This window comes from Triturus cristatus, chromosome 1_1 (assembly GCF_964204655.1).
Source record: "Triturus cristatus chromosome 1_1, aTriCri1.1, whole genome shotgun sequence".
Classification (NCBI taxonomy): domain Eukaryota; kingdom Metazoa; phylum Chordata; class Amphibia; order Caudata; family Salamandridae; genus Triturus; species Triturus cristatus.
In genome coordinates, this window is record NC_140579.1 from 53,848,358 (window position 1) to 53,871,527 (window position 23,170).

Below are 23,170 nucleotides of genomic sequence, written 5' to 3' on the forward strand. Positions count from 1 at the left end.
TCTCAATTTTTTTACTGGCCTTACCATAACAATGCTGGTCAGGCCGGTAAACTAGTAGTTTTGTGTGTAAGGGAAGAATATATTGCTGCCTGTTTTGTCTGTTATGTATGTTAAGGACGCTTACAATACTATTGCCTGCGCTATATTAGTTCTCACAGCCAGGTAAGCTTGCCCTGCTGATGCCCTGATGTACATATTCTGTGAGTGAGGGAAGCCTGCACTACTGCTACCATGATGTGCATGTTCGCTGCAACCATGATATACCTGTTCTGTCAGAGGGATGCTTGCACTGCTGTTCTATTGATATACCTGTTCTGTGAGAAGGAAGCTTGCACTGCTCCTGCCTTCTGTACCTGTTCAGTGAGTAAGGGAAGCTTGCACTGCTGTCACCCCAATGTACCTATTCTGTGAGTGAGGGAAGCTTACGCTGCTGCTACCATGATATACCTGTTTGCTGCCACCATGATATGCCTGTTTGCTGCTACCATGATATACCTGTTCTGTTAGAGGGATGTTTGCACTGCTGTTCTCATGATATACCTGTTCTGTGAGAAGGAAGCTTGCACTGCTCCTCCCTGCTGTACCTGTTCAGTGAGTAAGGGAAGCTTGCACTGCTGTCACCCCGATGTACCTATTCTGTGAGTGAGGGAAGCTTGCACTGCTGATGCCCTGATGTACATTTTCTGTGAGTGAGGGAAGCATGCACTGCTGATGCCCTGATGTACCTGTTCTGACACAGAGAAGCTTTTACTACTGCTCACGTGATATACATGTTCTGTGAGAGGCAAGCTTAGACTGCTGATGCCCTGATGTACCTGTTCTGTGACTGAGGGAAGCTTGCATTGCTGATGACGTGACCTACATGTTCTGTCAGTGAAGAAAGCGCGCACTGCTGATACCCTGATGTACCAATACTATGAGTGAGGGAAGCCTGCACTATTCATGCCGTGAGGTACTTGTTCTTTGAGAGGCAAGCTTAGACTGCTGATACCCTAATGCACCTGTTCTGCGTATGAGCAAAGCTTGCGATGTTTGATACCCTGATGTACCTGTTGTGCGTATGAGGAAAGCTTGCACTGCTGATACCCTGATGTACCTATAATATGAGTGAGGGAAGCCTGCACTGCTGATGCCCTGATGTACCTGTTGTGCGTATGAGGAAAGCTTGCACTGCTGATACCCTGATATACCTATAATATGAGTGAGGGAAGCCTACACTATTCATGCCATGAGGTACCTGTTCTTTGAGAGGCAAGCTTAGAGTGCTGATGCCCTGATGTATACAATTTGTTAATGATGGAAGCCTGCACTCATGATGTCCTGGTGTACCTGCTCTATGGGGGGAAGCTTGGACTACTGATGCCCTGATGTACCTGTTCTGTGAGAGAGAGAAGCTTCTACTGTGTCTACCATGATATACCTGTTCTGTTAGAGGGAAGCTTACTCTGGTGGGGCCCTGATGTACCTGGTCTTTGAGTGAGGAAAGCTTGCACTGATGATGGTGATATGTACCTGTTCCGTAAGTGAGGGAAGCTTGGTATGCTGATGACCGGATGCACCTGCTCTGTGAGTGAGGGAAGCTTGCACAGCTGATGTCCTGATGTACCTGTTCTGTGTGTGAGGAAACCTTGCACTGCCGATACCCTGATGTACTTATTCTATGAGTGAGGGAGGCCTGTCCTTATTTACCTGTTCTGTGAGAGACAATCTTTGGCGCCGATCCCCAGATGTCCCTGTTCTGTGAGTGAGTGAAGCTTACACCGCTGATGCCCAGATGTACCTGTTCTGTGAGTGAGTGGACCTTGCACTGCTGATGCCTTGATGTACCTGCTCTGTTTGTGAGGGATGCCTGCACTTCTGCAGCCCTGATGTACCTGCTCTGTGAGTCATGAAAGCTTGCTCTGTTGATGCTATGATGTACCTGTTCCATAAGAGGCAAGCTTAGACTGCTGATATTCTGATGTACCTATTCTGTGAGTGAGGGAAGCCTGCACTGCTGGTGCCCTGATGTACCTGCTCTGTGAGAAGCAAGCTCAGACTGCTGACACCCTGATGTACCTATTGTGTGAGTAAAGGATATCGTGTAGTTCCTATAGTACCCTTACAGGACCTGCGCGTTTGGAGAACATACACTGTGGGCTTGGTGGCAGACTGATTCTGTACACCCCACCGAAAATGTTAGTCTGTTTGCAAATGGCTAGCTCACAGTGCCACTAATGTCCCCTCTTATCGGGGAGAGAATAGTTTCTGGCAACCTCAGAACATGACAACCCTGATCCATCAGAATCGTGGAAACAATGTACTACTATTTGCTCAGTCACTCATGCCTACTGATTATGTCTCAGAGATACACAGAATAAACAGTCTGGGTGTTTGAATAAGGATTAATTGAACAGTTGTTATTCTTGTGTAGAATATATGAGTTGCAACAACCATTAGACAATAGCAGAGATATATGATTAGCAGTAAAGCGAATATAAATGTACCTAAGTGTACCTAGCCTGTGAGTAGGTATGTAGCCAAGAATCCCTCTAGGATTTAGTCGAACCCCATTACCTGAAGTATGAATGTAGGTGACCGTCTTGGTCTCAAGTTGGACACCCCGCAAGGGATGTTCAGACCACTGTCAGCTGGAGCATCTGCGTGCAGGAGCCTCAGCGTCTCTGGTCAGTGTGTCGGCTGGAAGTCTTGGTTCCCTCTGCCTAATACTAGCAAGAGGTGCTGTATTTATACAGAAAGTATATAGTGCTCTATTGTTCCTTGTCTCTTGTATTAGCCATTGTTGGCTCTGAGGATGACGTCCGGGATGAACCGTGTATGTAGATTTGGGGGGGAAAGTGGTGTAGCCCCAGCCTGGTTTCTAAGAACCCTCATGAATATTCATTCATACTATGTCTGTCTAAAGATCGCCATTGTTCAGGGAAAGCCTCCTTCTGCACCCAGGACAAAACTAAGTAAAAGGTTCATATACTAGATAGTAGCACATAAAAACCATCATGAATGGGCTCTGTAAAAATGTGCTTTAAAATCAGTTGGAAAACAGTCTAAAAACCAGTCTAAAAAGGTGGAAGTGAAAAAATGTTATTTACTGCGAAAATCAGTTGGAATTGTTGCTTTAAAAGTTATAGTCCTAACTGAGTTCGTTCACACAAGTTGAATTTCAACAAGCGTCAAAAGGCCATGCTTTTTAGCGAGAACGTGTCAATTTGTAGGAAATGTTCCAAATCTACTTAGGTTTAGAAAAAAAAGAAAATCCAAATTCTTTCCCCGCACACGACGAGACAATTTTAGATTAAATGTCCTGGCTGGGATACGCAACATCATCGTTGCTTGCCGCTGCAGGGGATGGTCCTTGTAACACCTCGCAGAGTACGTCAATGGAGCACAGATAATATTCACTATAGCCAATAGCTGGTGTAGTGACTGCCGGTGCTGTAGTCGATACCAGGGTGCTAGAAGTAGAGCTAATGCTCTACCCAGTTATAAGAGGCACCTGTGGGTTTTCGAGGAATGCATTGATCAGGATAGGAATACGCTGGGGACACTGCCGAACATGGGACCTTAATGGTTCCAGCCTGGTATTCAAGTCCGCAGGCGTGTTCGTCGCAAGTGTCAGACAGAGGTTCAACAAGCATTCATCACCGCAAAACAGGCATCAAAGTACAGGTAAGATGTAGTCCATCCAGACGGGTTGAATTGACAGGAACTAAGAGGCGCTCAGTTCCCGTAGGCGCGATGTGCCCAGATGCTGTACCAAGCGTTCACAGTAATTACGCTCCAGGAGCGCTTTCGCCATCTTGTTGGTGGTAATAGGGCCGTTCATTGCGTAGCAAATAGATGACAATCAGAATACCCGCTATTGATAGCAGGATCAGAGGTAGACCTCCAAAAATGCTTCCAAATACAGAATGTATGAAGTTTGGAATAACTCTGAGGATGGTCTGAAATGCGCTTAGAAATACTGACCCTATGGTCTTAAATAGGTGTACAATACCACTCGTATCAGACATATTGAAGATACGACCCACAATTTCTGCAAAATGAATGGGGCAGTTTGTACGTATAAGCGCCTGTATCTCAGTCGAGGTCCTTGCGATTTGAAGATCAAAGGTCTATCAAGCAGAGGTTAGAGGTACAGATTGCTGTAAAAGCATGGCATTCAGTCTGCTCAGAGTATCAAATTGTATAAAAGAAACATTCAACGAAGTCCATAATGGCGCCTGACTTACTGTACTTGTCGTGGGAAACAATGCTTGCATACACCAAGTAACCCTGGAATTAACGGTGACCAGATAGGCAATGCCCGGAAGCATACCGCAGCAACCTTGATCGCTCAGCATCAAGTAACTCCCATTTGAGAGTAGCTTGAATACTGGTGAAATCACGGCAGCTGGAGTCCCTTTCATGTTGCACGACATGTTTGCTACTGAACCATTACAAGCTCCGTGCAACGAAATGTCCTGGCACATGAGAGAACCGCTTAAAGCGTTCTTGCAGTTTGTACCACTTAGAAACACTTCTCGATCCCCACTCTGGCATCAAAATCTATATGGTGAGTCCCAGGATTCCTTAATGTATTCCCTACCCATTTTTTCATATTTTCTTGCCTGCCTTTGTTCAAGGCAATATTGAAACTGAAAAGTAGTGACGGGCCGAGTGATGTGGCCATGGAAAAGCCATTCCGTAGACGGAGATTCCGCTACTGTTTATGGTAGTCTGTCAGGTTTTTCGATACGCAGCATTGTATATTTTGCTCCTCTTTGTGTCATCTCAGCCTGTTTATCTGGTAGATTGTATTCAGAAAACAGAGACGTACTGTTAATAAAACGCCAAGGCACATTCCCTGCACGCTAAGATTGCAGAGTCCAGCTCAATAACATAAGAGACCGCAACTGAGATTGCTCGTGTTGTAATAAGGCTAGATCTTGTTCCAGTATGTCCATTGCAGAAGATACAATGTTGCCGAAGGAATATATTCTGGAGGACAAGGTTAACATGTTAACCCATTGTCAACCACTGCTAGAGATTTTTCTAAATTAATACGGTCTATTTCCCGTATTCTCTCTGTGGCCTCTTGTTGGGATATTTTCCAGATATCATTGTAGGCAGAATAAATGCCAGCATATATGAAACGTGTTGGACGTGGTTTCCTGGGGCCTAGTAAAAAGTCCCTAAGGTCCATGTCTTGTGTGAGTAGCTGTTAGAAATGGGATCTCTGGTTGGCTAAGGCTTGCGCCAAAGCCAGGCAGAGACCACCACTCTAGTCAGGGCAAGGAAGTTACACGCCAAAGATAACTCCTGCTCACCCTCTTGGTAGCTTGGCCCGACCAGTCAGGCTTATCCCGGAGGCAATGTGTAAAGCGTTTGCGCAACATGCACACAGCAACAACATACTAGGCATACCACAAAAGAAACTCAACACAAGTTTATATATAAAAATAGCCTTTCTATTATCATAAACACATTAGAATAGTAATCACACAATATACACTGTGCCAACTGGCACTGGGCAATATTTACAGGAGATTATATACACATGACAGGGCCACTCGGGCCACAGTCAGAACCATCACATAGTAAAGGTAGTAAATGTAGAACATATAATAAACGTAGAACACAACCAGTAATTACTGGCAAACACTGTACTCAGCATCATCCTGTAACACAAACCATATTATGCACAGTATCACATTAGGCGTGAAATATATCCTGCACCAACCTCATAAGCCTAAACATATTAGACCATAACCTCCTAAGCATAACTTACATTAGGGGTATAACTCACAGCAGGGAATGATCTCACTAGCATAAACCACAGTATTCAAATAGCCTCATACATAAACCATATTTAGAGGCATAACTCACAGTAGAGAATAAACTCAAACATAAACACAGTATTCAAATAGCCTCATACATAAACCATATTTAGAGGCATAACTCACAGTAGAGGATAAACTCAAACATAAACACAGTATTCAAATAGCCTCATACATAAACCATATTTAGAGGCATAACTCACAGTAGAGAATAAACTGAAACATAAACACAGTATGCAAAAACCCCATGATCATAAAACCACATTAGAGGCATAAATCACGGTGCAGAAAACACAGTATATGAATCACATTTCCTGCGCACCACATAAATCACATTAGGGCCTGGCGCCCTACAAACCTCACAGTCCCCCTGGCCAGCTGGCCCTCTCAAAGGGGCTCAAATGCCCTATGTCCAAAGTGTCACGGCGTGCTGCCAATGCAGCAGAATCCAAAGGGCGCCATTGTTGGTAAAGGAGTGCATCTCACCCCTATCTCCTTTAAAATACCCCCAAAGAACTAACACCGTAAACGTTGCAGCTGACGCTACTTGCCGTGCAGCTGGGATGCAAAGAAGGCCTGGGCACTCACTGTGTCCTCTGGACAATTGCGTAAAACGTTGCAGCTGCCCGCACTGGTGCGGCGCAGTGTGAATAGGCAAATAGGCCCTGGCACAACTGTGCCCTCGGGGCCCTCACTGGGGCTCTCCGAATACATGTCCCCATTGTTGCAGTTGCCCACTGCCACGCGGAGCAACATTGAAAATGGCCACATAGGGGGGAAAGCACGAGCCCCTCTGGGCTATTTAGCAATAATTATGCCCCTCGTTGGAGCCACACGGGCACTCAAACCAAACATGCCCAATGTTGGAGCGGCCCGCAATGGCAGATCCGCTCAGGAAAACAGGCATGGTGCCTTCACCGGCACCACACCGCTCATCTTCAGCCCCCACTGCACCTCTCCTCACTTCACCGGGCCCCCTCCTGGAACCCGGGACTTTGATGTGGAACCCGAAAGGCTCCAGCCCTCCTCCTGAGCACGTCCCATTGCGGGGTGGACTCCCGCCTGGGTCTTAGAACGCGACTCTTCGCTTCCAGCCTCACTGCTCTTCCGCTACTGTCCACCAGGCCCCACCCACAACCAGGTGGGCCGCAGATCGCGGTTTCTTTTCTCTTCTTGGTGGTAATGAAGGGTAGGCTCCCTCTTAAGCAGACACATGCGGGGTGGGCACCCGCCATTAAAATACACGCATAAGCGGGGTGGGCACCCGCAATTAGGATTGAATAAGCGGGGTGGGCACCCGCCGTTTCCAGCATCACGGGGGAATCCCTCACGCCAGGGTTCCCTCTAAAGGGACGGGCAGGGCCGCGATGTGCAGCCCACGCTCTCCCCTTCCCTGGGGAATAAATAAAATATAGTGCTCACGAGGCGCTCGTGGTCCAAGGAAAGTCCTTAAGGTCCTTTAGGAATCAAGGGGGCTATGCTGGGCCCAGGGAGGCAGCCTGGCAGGTCCTCCTGGGACCCAGCAGCAGCACGCCCCCACAGGTTCAGGAACAGGTAAAGAACAACTTCATGAAGTCACAGCCCCTACATTTATATCCCATAATCATTTGTCTGCAGCGCAGGGCTTGGGGAACCAGATGCAACTGGTTCAAGGGGGATTTGGAGCACTTTGTTTTAGAAGCTTCTCTTCCCCTTTGTCAGGTGGGGGCTCGTCATCAGACACAGCACAGGGGGGCGGAGCCAGCATTCACTAGGGCAGGCACCATCATATTCAGAGTCAGGGGATTACCCCTCCCACTACTCCCAGCTGTCCTATACAGCCCAGCGCTGACTCACCCTGCCCCTCCTGGAGCCGCACACACCTCCCAGCCCCTGTCACTAACAAGCCAGACATGCAATTCACATCAGGCAGGCAGACACATAGCACACAGAAATGCCAACTTCTAAAAGTGGCATTTCCCAACTGGTCACAATAAATCTGCGCACACCATTGCACAGCATTTATTCTCACAATTTCATACATACCAAATTTGACCACGCTGCTCCTCCCATTCAGGAATTACCACTGACACACACTGATCAGGGAATCCCCAATGCATTCCTATGGGAGGGCAGGCCAACCTTACCAAATGTACACAGAGAGCGCACGCACTTTAAACTGGGCCACAGTGCTAAAGTGCCCAGAGGCCTAAAACCACCAACACCATGTCAGACCTAAGGCAAAAAGTTTAGGGATGAACCTGCCAAAAGGGCCAAGTCCAACAGTAGTGATACATGCTGTTTCACTTCTGTGAGTGTTGAGGTTTCTAGACAATCAATGCACAACTTCCAAACACTGTAGGATGTCACTACCCCTGGATGTTCTTGTTGTACATAACGTGGATCTGGCCTATGGATAGTAAACCCTTCGTTTGTATCCAGAATCTTTTCTGACATCTGTTCATGTCTAAGGGCCAAACCAACCATTCTTTCCAAATTAGGTCTGTTTTATTGTACTGTAAAATGTCATCTATTGTTGCCCCTTCCTTTGAAGTTGAATTTTGCCACCCTCCCATCTGTGATGGTGTTGGAAATCGAGGTGTGTTCAGGTCCTTATTGTTGGCTAATCCAAGACAGGATGTCTGTAGAACAGTGTTGTTGAGAAATATCATCTGCTGTGGAATGAGGCATGCTCTAAATAGCACTCCTGTTCCCTGGACTTGCCAGTCCCTAGAACCCCAATCTGATTTTAAGTCTATTGTGTCCTTCCATAGGTCAAAACCCTGTTCATACATTTGGGCAATAAAGGAAGCAGAGTAAATCTGTTTGGTGTTTGTCAACTTAATTTTCAGTGCCGATGTTGGTGTAATCTTATAATAGTATGAGATCGGGTCACTGGTGTTAAATCCTGAAAAATATGGGAATTTCTGTGCAAACGTTTGCAAACTACCTTTAGGTGGAGTAGGGCAATGTTCCCACTGGTGGTACTCAAAAACATCTCTAGGTGATATAGATTTGTGTAAGAAATGATGACCATAATGTTGGTAACAGTACAACGTGTCATAGTCTGAATTACCTTCTAACATTTCAGTGTTTTTTTAATCAGACAACAAGTTATTTACAGTTTCAGAGTCCCAATCATCAGAAAATGTACTGGAGGTAATGATCTTACTGAAGGAAATTTTAAACACATGATTCCGTTTTAAAAGTTCAGTCGGATCGAATATTTTGAAATCAACCTTGTCCCAAACTATACCGTCTGGTATAGGAACCGCTGTGATGTTCACTGATGACAAGTCTCTGTGTTCATGATGAGACGATTGATGTGGATTTAAAATCAAATTAACATTTTGGGCTGTAGAGCTTTGTTGAAGCTATCGTCCATTAATAAGCATGCTAAAAGTTAAAACTAATCCTAGCCAGATAAGAAAGAATAGTACCCCAGTAATTACCCAGAGTTCTAACCAAGGTGATACCAGGTAAGTCTGTTTGAGAATGTTCAGGAAGTCTATAACTTGTTGCTTGCGTGTTTTTGGGGCTGGCATCGTTTCCGTTTCACTTGGATCCAAGAAAAACGTATCAAAGTTCTTGAAGTAGCCAGAAGCAGTTCGATCAATTGTAGGAATTGCATCAGGATTTGTTGAAATCAAAGATTGCTCTCGTCGAGGCATGTTGATGTAAACATCAGTATTTGGTCTTATTGCAACTTGAGTGTTGTTTTGAGTTAGATTTTGAAGTTGAACTTCTGGTTCAAGGGGAACGAGTTCCATAGCATTGTTGCATAGTCCTTCATTCCATTCAGGAGGCTTTTCGAACATGATGAGTCTTTCTGTTTGAATGTTTGAATTTCTTGGATTGTAGCTAGAGGAGGGCGTCTGCTACTGTGGAGTCCACATGGCCTACTGTTTAGTATTGGCCACATACTATGGTTTGATCAAGTTGATAGAGACAAATCTTTTCTCCTTTTTCTTGGCAAGGTGCGGCAGACGTACAGTTCTTGTTCCTTGTACTGCTAAGAATGGTACAGCTGTTCCGTATTATGGTCCTAATTCTTTTTTGTCCGCTATTTTCTCTCTGACCAGATCCCCAACATTTGGGATACAGACAGGTCTTGCCGTTACTGCCTTGACTTCCCCAGTGGCATTCTGTTTAGGTTGACATTGCTTTGTTGTGTCCTGGATTCATTTAGATCTTGTAAAGCAGCCAAACGATCATGGATGTCAAATGGTTTTTCATCCGCCACTGCGCCTTCACAATCAAGATCAGGTACCCACATTCTTGTCCAAACAGGATCTCATATGGAGTGACACCCCCAAGAGAACATCTTGGCTGGTTGTTAAGTGCTCTCTGAACCCCAAATAGGTGATCAACACAACTACCGCCCTTGCCTAATACCCTAGCTGTTAAAGATTGCTTTAAGTCCCGGTATTTCCTCTCCACAACCGAATTTCCCTCAGGATGCAACAAAGAGGAGTACCACAATGCTACGCCCATACCTTCCATGGCCTCTTCGTAAGCCCAAGAGCTAAACACAGGGCCACAGTCAGAATGTAACGTGCTAATTGTGTATGTACCAATAAAGACTCGCAAATCTTTGAACACACAGTTCGAGCGTCTGCCAAGCGCTGAGGCCAAACCCATAGGAATCTGGAGCATGAATCCACTGCAACCATGATATACTTGTAAGCCCCATCAGATTGTAAGGGGCCGCAGTGGTCCAGATAAACACAAGCAAGGGGTTTGTCTGATTTTAATAATGGTGTCTAGGCCGGGCGTGTTATGATGGAGCCTTTCATCTGTTGGTAGATGTCACATTTCAAGACATATTCTTTAGTTTGTTTAGTTAGACCTGGCCACCAGTAGCGCTGCTTCAACAAAGAAATAGTCGCTGTGACGCCTGTGTGCGCAGAACCAACACCCTTGTGTGCTGCTGAAATTAAACCTAGACTATGACCCATATTTGATATTACTCTATCGCCCACTCCAGGAATCTGAGCATATGGAATGATGTGTGCATCTAACTTGTAGGAGTACTTGAGTGGGAATTTCTACTGCTGTGCTGCCTTTGCGTGAAGCAATGATAGCCACCGTTATCTCACCGTCAATTCTTGTTTTAGAATGAGTGATTGCAGCTACAGAAGCCGTGTATACAGCCCCCTTTGCGGCTTCATCAGTCAATGAATTCCCCTCAACGTGAACGCCATGACGCTGATGACTCAGTGTATGTATCACGTGCGCCCTTGGTAGTTCGTTTTTCAACTCCACTACCTGTTCCAATAGCATTTTATGCTTAATTGTGCCACCTTTTGCATCTTTGAACCCATTCTGTTCCCAATGATGTAAGTATTCATTATATGACTGTACACAGTAAAAGGAATCACTCACGATTAGTGTGGGAATTCGTGATCTGTATTTACAAGTGCCAGTACTAGTGCTTTTAGTTCTGCCAACTGTGCCATGCAGTCTCCTAGAGATTGTGTTTTTGTGCAATTTGGAAGGGATTTTCCATCCCTCATGCACCCTTCAACGATAGCACAAGCTGCGATGTATTGTTGCTTACTTCCCCTGAGCAGATCCGTCAGTGTAAATAATATATTCATACTGATCTAGAGACAAGATTTCATTTGGTAGAGGATATTCTTGTTGGTATTGCAGGAATGCTTGTGTTTTTAGACTTGAATCAAATCTGTATTCAACATCCATTGCAGTAAGAGAATTAGCTCATTGTATCCATCTCGGATGTAAGGCTTTTGCATTCGAAATGCTTGCCTTAGCTTCTAAAGCCGGTACCGGAAGTACAACAATTATTCCCCTGAGCCAGGGCTCTTTCTCTTGCTACCGTGGTCTGAACTGCTTTCAGGATTTTTTCAGTTGATGTGAAACTCATTTCTGCGTTTGTGTACAGATGTGATTTGTATGCGATAGGTACCATTTTGCCTTCATTGAAGGTTAAGTTAGTGTACCATATTGACCCGCTATAACACGGATCACCAAGTTGTGTACGTTTACGCGTGTCTGTAAGTGTTTGGAAGCAATCATGTCTTCTTGTAGTGAACGCAGGATGTTTGAGTGTTCCTGTGTCCAATGTCTAGCTGAAAAGTCAGGTTTTATTAAGTCGTAGAAAGGTGTTACTCTCTCTGCGTAATCTAAAATGTTTGTTCTGCTGAAATTTAGGAATCCCAGTATTGACTGCAAATTTTCAATGTTTTTGGAGGTTGGAGCAGCACACGCTTTTCTAAAAAGCCAGCTGCCAGGCTTTTCCCTTCACTTGACAGCTCATATCCTAAAAACAAGACACTGAAATGGGCTGCTTTTTGAAGTTACATTTGTAGCCCTCAGAGGCAAATCCCATAATAATGGTGCTCACCCTGGTCAAGTGCCTCATTAGGTCATTGTCCGTCAGATAAATATCATCCACATAGGACAATGCTTCCTCGTCAAAATTTTGGAGTAACTCAGTTACTCTTGCTGAGAATACCCCGGGGCTGTTCTTATACCCCTGGGGGAGTCGACAAAATTGTAGGTCAGATGAAAATAACGTAATGTGTATAGGCTGGGATGCTGACAGACTCCGGTGTCGCTGATCTCCTTGCTGACGTTCAGACCCCTGGCAACTGTTTATTCGAAGGACTCACCAGCCTTGAAATTCACCAATCCGAGATGCCCCCATTTCTAACGGCCCTTATCTAACTTCGGGTTCTGTCGGCATCCCAACCTATACACATTACGTTATTTCCATCTGACCTCGGGGACTGATAGACAGCATTCGTATGATCTAACGTTTGGAAACATCCATTCATCGGTGTCCTATAGAGCTTGATGGGCTTTATCTTCATTTCATCGTACTTCTGACTTGCTTTAAGTCAACTTGATGTATTATTGAGAGATTGGCTTATTACCCCGTCTCCGTGCCAACAAAATTATATATATGTGCTTAGAAACATTGTCACTAAGGAGCCCCCGACATCACTGTGTGTATATATATATATATTTAAGAAATCTTGGATGGGAGTCTTGACCACCTGAGGATTTGTACCTTCTGCGCCCTGACGAAGGAACTGTTGGTCTTTAAGTCCACTCCGAAACGCGCGTCGGCGCTTTCTGTCTGCTGTTTTCATGTTGATGTTTTGAAAATATTGATCCTGTGATGTTTGTAAAAATGGTTTGCCAGATGTATTGTTCTTTTTTCTTTATTTAGGTATGATTGGTCTGCATGGTGTGTCTGTGAATCGTGAGGTTGTTATTTCTGTGATCATTTTGTATTATGTTCTGGTGGGGCTGTTCTTCTGATTTTATGTATAGAAATGATTGGATTTGTTATAACTGAATCTATATATATAATTTTTCCACCCAAAAAAATATTTTGATAAAATAAATTAAGATGAGAATATTGTCTGTGGGACAATGATGTCTTTTTCGGTTATCCTTGGATGTATTACCTATTAATTAATCAATAAATAGGGGGAGGTTTGTTCTTATTGTTTTGTGATTCCTCCTGCCCTCCTCTCCCTACATTTTGATATTCAGGGGCCCTCTTTTGTTTATGATTACTTGTTAGTAATGCACATAGGCAAGCTTCCACTAGATTTAAATGTACGAATTCTGGTGCAGATTAGTACTTACAAACACAATTATTACGGAGTTATGAGTTATTTGAGGGAATTGCTTCCGAGCAAGTCATCTTTTATACGAGTCCTTGCTCCATCAGAGGGACTCTCAATCATTTCACAATATATGATTATAAAGACGTCATCAATAGCTATGCACATCCGACGGCCCACAACTCATTATCAATAACTGTCTTTCACATAATTCTTCGTGCTATTGATCCCAGAGGCATTAACCACATTATCTTACACTGAAAGGGCTTTCTCTGCATGCCCTCCATCTAGGAACCCAAATTTATTGTCAAAAACAGGGATCGTCCAGCTCATGTTTCCGATCACTGACAGATTGTCAGTGTCTCGGTGCACACAAAATAGTTCCATTTCTTTAAGAAGATTACAGTCACTGGGATACCTTTGCTACTTAGAGCCTTATTTAGGGTTCGGTGGACAAAATACTCCATCACAAACGTGGTGAATCTGCCATCCACCGTATTACAAGTGTATTTTACCCTACGGCACCTGAAACATGGCGGACAGGATATTCGCCAAATTCTGAAAGAGTAGCCTGTCTGCCAAATTCCCAATGAGTCCCTTATTCCCCAAATCAATAACCTCAAATATATTATCAATAAGATTGTGCTTTATCATATCATGCCTAACACATTGGTTACTATTGGCATATCCCACATGGGGAACAACCTTTACAACAAAACTTTGACAACGCGTTCAGTTACATCGCGGATTTTACAACGAACGCGATGTAACCACGCGATGCCATTACAACGCAAGTCTTTATATCGACTTGCGCTAGATGGCGTGCTAACATTACAAATAGTGTAGTTTACTATCCCAACACCTTCCCTACTGTTAAGTGGACTGGAGTTGACCGATGACTGGAGTTCTCAGGACACCCCCGCGCCGCACGGCCACCAGCTGTAGCGTGTGCCTCCCGCCTGCCGCTGTCCTCAGCCTCGCTGAGCCTGCCTGCTGACCCCGCCTCCCGCCGTATTTTGCGTGGTCTCCTGTGACAACTCTGTTTCCTTTTTGTATCTTGCTTCTTTTGTTGTAATTTTGCTTCTTTGTCCCTATTATCTGTTAGTGCATGGCCCCCTGTGCTGTTTTCCCTGTATCTGCCCACCCGCCCCGCTCCCCGCTTCCCGCCGCCGTGAGAGCGGCCACGCCCCCTTTTCCTTCTGTGCCCTCCCTGCTCCCGCCTCCCAGCTGCTCCTCCCTCCCTCCCACTTGGCCATAAATGGCGACCGCGCGGCGCAGGTGAGTGTGACCTGTTCTCAGGACACCCCCGCGCCGCACGGCCACCAGCTGTAGCGTGTGCCTCCCGCCTGCCGCTGTCCTCAGCCTCGCTGAGCCTGCCTGCTGACCCCGCCCCCCGCCGTATTTTGCGTGGTCTCCTGTGACAACTCTGGTTCCTTTTTGTATCTTGCTTCTTTTGTTGTAATTTTGCTTCTTTGTCCCTATTATCTGTTAGTGTGTGGCCCCCTGTGCTGTTTTCCCTGTATCTGCCCACCCGCCCCGCTCCCCGCTTCCCGCCGCCGTGAGAGCGGCCACGCCCCCTTTTCCTTCTGTGCCCTCCCCGCTCCCGCCTCCCAGCTGCTCCTCCCTCCCTCCCACTTGGCCATAAATGGCGACCGCGCGGCGCAGGTGAGTGTGACCTGTTCTCAGGACACCCCCGCGCCGCACGGCCACCAGCTGTAGCGTGTGCCTCCCGCCTGCCGCTGTCCTCAGCCTCGCTGAGCCTGCCTGCTGACCCCGCCCCCGCCGTATTTTGCGTGGTCTCCTGTGACAACTCTGTTTCCTTTTTGTATCTTGCTTCTTTTGTTGTAATTTTGCTTCTTTGTCCCTATTATCTGTTAGTGTGTGGCCCCCTGTGCTGTTTTCCCTGTATCTGCCCACCCGCCCCGATCCCCGCTTCCCGCCGCCGTGAGAGCGGCCACGCCCCCTTTTCCTTCTGTGCCCTCCCCGCTCCCGCCTCTCAGCTGCTCCTCCCTCCCTCCCACTTTGCCATAAATGGCGACCGCGCGGACGCGCGGACGCGCCGATTGTGCGCCGAAGGCGCGCCAAAGGTGAGCCCGTCTGCACCCGTCCGCGCCTGTACCGCGCCCAGCGCCAGGACCCCTGGCCCCTGCAGACACCAGCCCACCCGCAGGTCCTACGACGCCACCGAAATCAACGCACTCAACACCGGCCGTATCCCTGGATGCTACCGAGCCACCCCGAGACGGACCCACGGACCCTTCAGCTGCCACTCCTGCAAGTTCTCCTGCATCCGGACCTGCACTACACCCGCACCAGCCAAGCCGAGCACCAGCAGCAACCACCTGAAGTGCATCCTGCTCAACACCCGCTCCGTCCACAGACACGCCGTGGAGCTCTGGAACCTCCTCGACACAACATCACCAGACGTCGCCTTCCTCACGAAAACCTGGATGAACGCCTCCTCAGCACCCGACATCGCCATCGCCATCCCAGACGGCTACAAGATCACAGGGAGGGACCGCGGCAATCAGACCAGAGGAGGCATCGCCATCATCCACAGGAACACCATCCGCATCACAACCAACTCCGACGACACCCTCACAACCGCCGAACACCTTCACTTCCAGATCCACACCAACCCCAAGACCACCCTCAGAGGCACCCTCATCTACAGACCCCCGGGACCACGCACACAATTTAGCGAAGACATCGCCGACTTCATCAGCCCGCACGCCCTCCCCTCTGCTGACTACATCCTCCTCGGGGACCTCAACTTCCACCTGGAGAACAACAACGACCGCAACACCACCACCCTGCTGGACAACCTCGCCACCCTCGGTCTCAAACAGCTGGTGATCACCCACGCCCACTATGCCGGACACACACTCGACCCCGTCTTCTCCTCCAGCAAAGACATCGCCTTCAGCCACGCCACCAGACTCCACTGGACGGACCACAGCTGCGTCCACTTCAGCTTCAGAAAGAACATGATCCACCACCACCATCTGCACGAAGAAGCTGGAACAAGATTACAGCCGACCAGCTCGCCGCATCCCTGAGCCAGGACCCCCCCGCCAGCTCAGCGAACCCCAGCCAGGCCGCCAACAACCTCACGAAGTGGATCAGCAACTGCGCAGATGACCTCGCCCCACTGAGGACCCCGCCCAGCAGACCCGGCAGTAAGAAAGCACCATGGTTCACCGACGAACTCAAGAGCTCCAAGAAGAACTGCCGAGCCCTCGAGAGAGCCTGGCGCAGAGACCCATCACCAGACAACATGACCACCCTCAAGCTCGCCACTCGAAAACACCACCAACTGATCCACACCACCAAGAAAACCGTATTCAAGGAACGACTGGACAACAACGCCCACAACAGCAAGGAACCCCTTCAACCTCGTCAAAGACCTCTCCAACCCCAGCGCCGGAAACAACGACATCACCCCATCACAAGACCTCTGCAACTCCCTCGCCTCCTACTTCTACAACAAGATCGCGGACATTCACAACAGCTTCAGCACACAGCCGACGCACCCCACGACAGCACCTGCACCCCTCACCACCACCCTCCGCGCCTGGACCCCGATCAACACCGAAGAAACCCTACGCTCAATGAACTCCATCCATTCCGGATCCCCAACCGACCCCTGCCCTCACCACGTATTCAACAAGGCCGACTCCGTCATCGCACCCCACCTGCGAGACATCATCAACACCTCCTTCGACACCGCTACCTTCCCGGAGAGTTGGAAGCACGCCGAACTCAACGCTCTACTGAAAAAACCATCAACGGACCCCACCGAACTCAAAAACTACCGCCCCATCTCACTCCTCCCGTTTCCGGCCAAAGTCATCGAGAAGACCGTCAACAAGCAGCTGGCCGCCTTCCTCGAGACGAATGGTTCCCTCGACCGCTCGCAGTCTGGCTTCCGGGCCAACCACAGCACCGAGACTGCCCTCATCGCAGCCACGGATGACATCCGAGCCCTGCTCGACAACGGGGAAACAGCAGCCCTCATCCTCCTGGACCTCTCCGCGGCATTCGACACTGTCTGCCACCGCACCCTAGTGCAGCGCCTCTGCAACGTCGGAATCCAAGAGAAGGCACTAGATTGGATCATCTCCTTCCTCGCCAGAAGGACACACAGAGTCCGCCTCCCCCCGTTCAGATCAGAAGCCACCGAAGTCATCTGCGGTGTTCCCCAAGGCTCCTCGCTCAGCCCCAGCCTCTTCAATGTCTACATGAGCCCCCTGGCGGCCATCGCACGCCAACACAACCTCAACATCATCTCCTATGCCGACGACACCCAGCTGATCCTCTCCCTCACCAACGACCCCGCCACCGCCAGAGCCAACCTACACGAAGGGATGAAAGACGTAGCTGAGTGGATGAGGAACAGCCGCCTGAAACTGAACTCAGACAAGACGGAAGTCCTCATCCTGGGATCGTCGCCCTCCACCTGGGACGAATCCTGGTGGCCCCCGGCCCTGGGCAGCGCACCCAAACCAACAGACCACGCACGCAACCTGGGCTTCATCCTGGACTCCTCCCTCTCCATGACCAGACAAGTCAACGCCGTCTCTTCGTCATGCTTCAACATTCTGCGCATGCTATGGAAGATCTTCCGGTGGATCCCCACCGAGACCAGGAAGACGGTCACCCAGGCCCTCGTCACCAGCCGAATGGACTACGGCAACTCCCTCTACTCCGGAACCACTGCCAAACTCCAGAAGAGACTCCAGCGGATCCAGAACGCCTCAGCAAGACTCATCCTGGACATCCCTCGACACAGCCACATCTCCGGACACCTGAGAGACATGCACTGGCTCCCGGTCAACAAGAGAATCACGTTCCGACTCCTCACCCACGCACACAAAGCCCTACACAACCAAGGCCCAAGATACCTCAACGACCGCCTCAACTTCTACACTCCCACACGCCAGCATCGATCCACCAACCACGCCCTCGCCGCCGTCCCCCGCATCCGCAGAGCTACCGCAGGAGGAAGGTCCTTCTCCTACCTGGCCGCCAGGACATGGAACTCCCTCCCCACCCACCTCCGCCTGACCCAAGACCATCTCGCCTTCAGGAAGCAGCTCAAGACCTGGCTGTTCGAGCAGTATCGGACCCCCCCTTCCCAAGCGCCTTGAGACCCTCCGGGTGAGTAGCGCGCTATATAAATGCATTGATTGATTGATTGATTGAATAGTAAATTACGCTTTTCTAATGTTAGCACGCCATCTAGCGCAAGTCGATGTAAAGACTTGCGTTGTAATGGCATCGCGTGGTTACATCGGTTCGTTGTAAAAACCGCGATGTAACTGCACGCGTTGTAAACACACGCGTTGTTACGTCATACATCCATCCCACATTGTTGGCTTCTCTGTGTACAGAGGGTTCTTTTATCTCTTTCTCAACGTCCTAGATCACATCCCCAAAATATGTAAATCGGGAATACAATTTGAATACTCAAGAACTACTCATATATAATTATTACAAATAGAAAAGACGGTGCCCTCTTTGCACTTTTGCTAATTTGAGTTGGATATTTCAGGGCTGATTCACAAAGGCATTTGTGAGTCAGTAAAGTAGTTGTCTTGTAGTTCTACTTCACGTACTCACAAAATGCTTTGTGATCCGGCTTTATGCTTTATTGCCGTCTTACTCATGGAAATAAAAAAGTAAGTCTCACCTACGTTGTAAGTTAGTCACACCTATGATCGGTGTATGTCAGCCCTATGTTGGGTGTGAGTCACACCTATGTTTGGATTAAGTCACACTTGCTCACAGAATTTGTTTTGTGAGTTGAGCTCTTAGTTTTTATTTAAATAAATAGCTCAAAACTCTTGTTGGAAACAAATTATTCATGCTGTTACTAAGAGTGACTCTTTGTGTTCTTTCTGTATAGGAGATGGGTGAAATTCGCACACATGCGGCCGGCAAGGTCAGCGTGGAGATGGACGCTGCTCCAGGGAATGACTTGACCAAGGTTCTTGCAGAGATGAGAGCGCAGTACGAGTTGATGGCCGACAAGAACCGTAGAGAAGCCGAGGGCAGGTTCCCCCCCCCCCATCTCTCCTTTGACATATAGAGTGAACAGCTGCAGAAGGAGGTGGTGGCCAACGTGGAGCAGGTGCAATCCGGGAAGTGCGAAATTACCGAAATAAGACGCAGCTTGCAGGGCTTGGAAATCGAACTGCAGTCACAACTCAGCATGGAATGTTAACGTTATAGTTCAGACCATATCCAATCAGAATAAAACAATTCTACAGTATGTTTAACTAAATGAGTTGAGTTTGTCGGTATGCTCCACGCTCGCAATAGCATTCATTTGCTTAGGTACATTTGGGTAACCACAAAAAAGCCACTGAAAAATTAACTACAGCACAAAATTAGGGAAAAGGTGTTGGAGAAGATGCAGGATTGTGGTAATATGGTTTATCCCTTGTAAATGAAAAATAAGAACTAATGCAGTTGAGTTATGATGAGGAGCAGACATGTTGGGTGGCAGCTAATCTGTTAGTAGCTATGTTGTGTGATGTGGTTAGATAGTTTTAACCTTCTGTGTCAACTGAATCCATCATAAACTATCATACCACTAATTCCAAATTTAGGAACTGGTTTACATGATCGCTTTTAAATGTGTTGACTATAATCTGTCAATTTTAAGACCTACTATGTACCATTTCGCCTTTTTGGTCTTAGAATTTATCCTCAAATGGCAACCACTTACATGCCCCTAATATACTACTCGCTCACCCCAGGTATTCGAAAATGCTGTTGCTTTTATCATGCAGGCGCGACCACAGTATCCTCATTTACAATTTGACTTTAGGGTGCGAGGAGGCTTTTTCCCTGTCTTTAACTATAATTCTGCAGACAAAGTTTATGTAAGTTAGCCACTTTTACAATTGCCTCAGGAGGCAACTTTCACACAAGCATCTACTTTTTTCTTGAAAAATAGATTTTGTGTGTTTTTCTGTCTCTGTTTTAATTTTGTTGAGGTTGGTGAACATTTGAAAAAAACTTTGCAAAACTAGTGAAGTCCACCTTCACCAATGTTAGCACGCCTAAATAAAATACTTATAATACAATTCAGCACATTTTAACTGGATTGCATATGTCAAGGCATCTAAAACTAGTTTGACTATATTCCTCGTTTGAATAACAATTTACAAATGAAATAGAGGTCTAAAAATGAAGTTCCATTGCACATGGCTAAAACTAATTCCTCGCAAGGCCAGATGATAAATTCTAGAATCTCTGTGCTCTAACAGTGTTTCTGTTTACTTTTACTATCAAAACAAACAAATCTTGTAAAGGTACAGTTAAGTATATCTTCTCGATCTACTCTATACCCCAAGGACAGACTCTAACTCTACCTTAGACTGTTTGATGTCACGTTAAGCCACCTTGTGTTCAGATCTGATCCCCTTTTTACCTAAATCTTCTTTTCCTAAACCATCAGAAAGCCGGCCTGGAAGCCTCCCTTTCCGAAACAGAGGCTCGCTACGGAGCCCAGCTCCTCCAAATCCAAAATATCATCAGCGGTTTGGAAGCACAGCTCGTAAACCTAAGAGGCGACATGGAGAACCAGAACATGGAGTACAAGAGGCTCCTGGATGTGAAGAACCGCCTGGAAAAGGAAATCGACATGTACCGACAGCTGCTGGAGGGTCAGGATGCCAAGTAAGTGGCATAAGATACCTTCACATCACAGCTTCACAGAGGGCATCAATAAAGCCCATTCTTCATCAGGCATGAAATAGGATCCGCATTGAGCGCCATTCTATTGTCCAATATAACGACTGGTTATGGCTGATGAATAGTGTACATCCCGAACCTCCGGTGGCTGCCCATACAATTTTAACTCTGATTCACTGTGATGCATAGCTCATCTGTACAATTTGTGAAGATAGCTTTCTCTAAACTGAAATTTACCCTAGCGCAGCTCATCAATTGCTCCCCTCCATCTCCTTGTGCACTTCTCCCAGTCCATTTTCTTTTCTACTTTTTCACTCAAGTGACGCTATCACAGAGTGTTCACCCTAAAATGGTTTTAGGCCCATGTCAAGATGGCCGCCTACTTGGGTGTCTGTGAAGGCATGCACAGCAGGCACTTAGGAATGGGTTTGTTTTATTTTAATACACTCATTCAGAGGTGACCACTGCAGATGTGGGCATCCACGGTGGCCATCTTCAAATGGGTTTGTTAAAATGTTACAAATGCATTAAAAGATGGCTGCCTTGGATGCACTTATATCCATCACAGACATCTACAAATTCATTTGTACTACTTTAACAAATCCTGTTCCAAGATGGCCCCCACAGATGTATTGCTTTCATGCTGTTGTCAAACATGGAAAAAGCTTTTTCGAAAGTCAATATGTTTCACTTTACCATCTCTTATTTGTTGTGATTCCCAAGAAATGCAATCACTTCGAAAACTTTATGCATCAATTCATATTTTCCCTCTGTCACAATTGTGTAGAGTGCACAACAGAGGCCCCACTTACCTCAACACATGCATCCACCTCCACCAATCATCCACGCACCTCCACACAGTCAGTCTCTCACTCGCACACATCCCCTGCATACAGAAGAACAGAGTGGGGGTTGCGCTTACTCACACACCACCCCAAAGACTTAGAACAACCTCCCCCACCAAATCAGGTCCTCAAATTCCACAAGAAGCTGAAGACTTGGCTCTTTGATTAACTCCAGGGAAGTCCACACCTACCTACCGGCAAGCACCTGGATACCCTCCCTGGTGATGGGCACTCTGTCAAAAACTACATTGCATAGCATAGCATGCTAACTGAAGATCTTGGGATCATGCTATTCTGGACTTATTAAAAAAATTAGGGTTTGATTTATACCAGGCGCAATGGCAGGTTTACTAATTCCGGTGTACCTAGATAATCTTGTGTCAGAAATTCATGCAAAATAAGTGACATTTAGTTTAATACTGAAAAGAAGCTATGATTTAGAGTCCCCACAGATGAAACTCATTGCACCAATTGGTACCTATCTAACCCCGGGCGGAGCTGGCGCAGTGCCACTGCGCGGAGTTCGAAAAAAACTCCGCTCCCCTCCACCCTCCCTAATTTAAATATTATAAAAAAGGCACTTACCTACTGTGGCTGCCTCCTCCTTGCCATGGTCTCTCTCTCCTTCCTCATCCTCGCCGTCCTCGTCCATGGCAACCCCTGCGTTGTACGTCTTGCGCGTGGACGTAACTTAAATAAATCCGAGTATTGATGCCAACAGAATCTGGACTGAACAGGGTGCTTGGTGGAGTATGATGAGGGCTTCAGTTCTTCTAGGAGTATGGGTGCATGCTGGCTTGTGTGTGTTTGTTACAAAACCATAATATGATGGAGAATATGAAGAGGGCCTTAATACATTTAAAAATAGCTGTACAATGTAAAACCAATGTTTATCTTCTATTGCATTCTTGGTAGGTCAGTAGACTCTATAGTTCATCCTATACAATCTATGGTTTTGAATTGTATAAATGTTTTTTTATCTGCCACATGGTTAACAAAGAGGTCTTTTTCACAGATCTGCTGCTTGGACATCTGCAGCTGTAAAAGGCGGTGAGTAGCCCTTCTTCTTATAGAACAGATCCACAAAACAGTAGCATAACAGATGACATTAAAGACAGCCCCAGAGGGCAATTAAAATTCCTACACATGCACCAAATAGGTTGATGAAAGGGCAAGCATTTATTTGAGTTGCCTGCCATGTGACTGTGTCCCTCCTGGAATTTAG

The 23,170-nt window shown here is 47.0% G+C and overlaps 1 protein-coding gene across 6 annotated transcripts in view; it reads left to right on the forward strand.

Annotated features, from left to right (window-relative positions):
* The window catches only part of LOC146869362 (keratin, type I cytoskeletal 14-like), a 186,612-nt gene that overhangs the window by 159,026 nt on the left and 4,416 nt on the right, over positions 1-23,170 (forward strand). For 2 of the 6 annotated variants that reach the window (XM_085652762.1, XM_085652936.1), the window contains 3 exons: positions 19,305-19,685; positions 20,865-21,085; positions 22,961-22,995. In XM_085652762.1, coding sequence (XP_085508888.1) covers positions 20,982-21,085; positions 22,961-22,995 — 139 coding nt within the window. In that variant the 5' untranslated portion in view covers positions 19,305-19,685; positions 20,865-20,981. The remainder of the gene's footprint in view (positions 1-19,304; positions 19,686-20,864; positions 21,086-22,960; positions 22,996-23,170) is intronic. The other 4 variants (XM_085652572.1, XM_085652481.1, XM_085652665.1 and 1 more) reach the window with 3 other exon arrangements.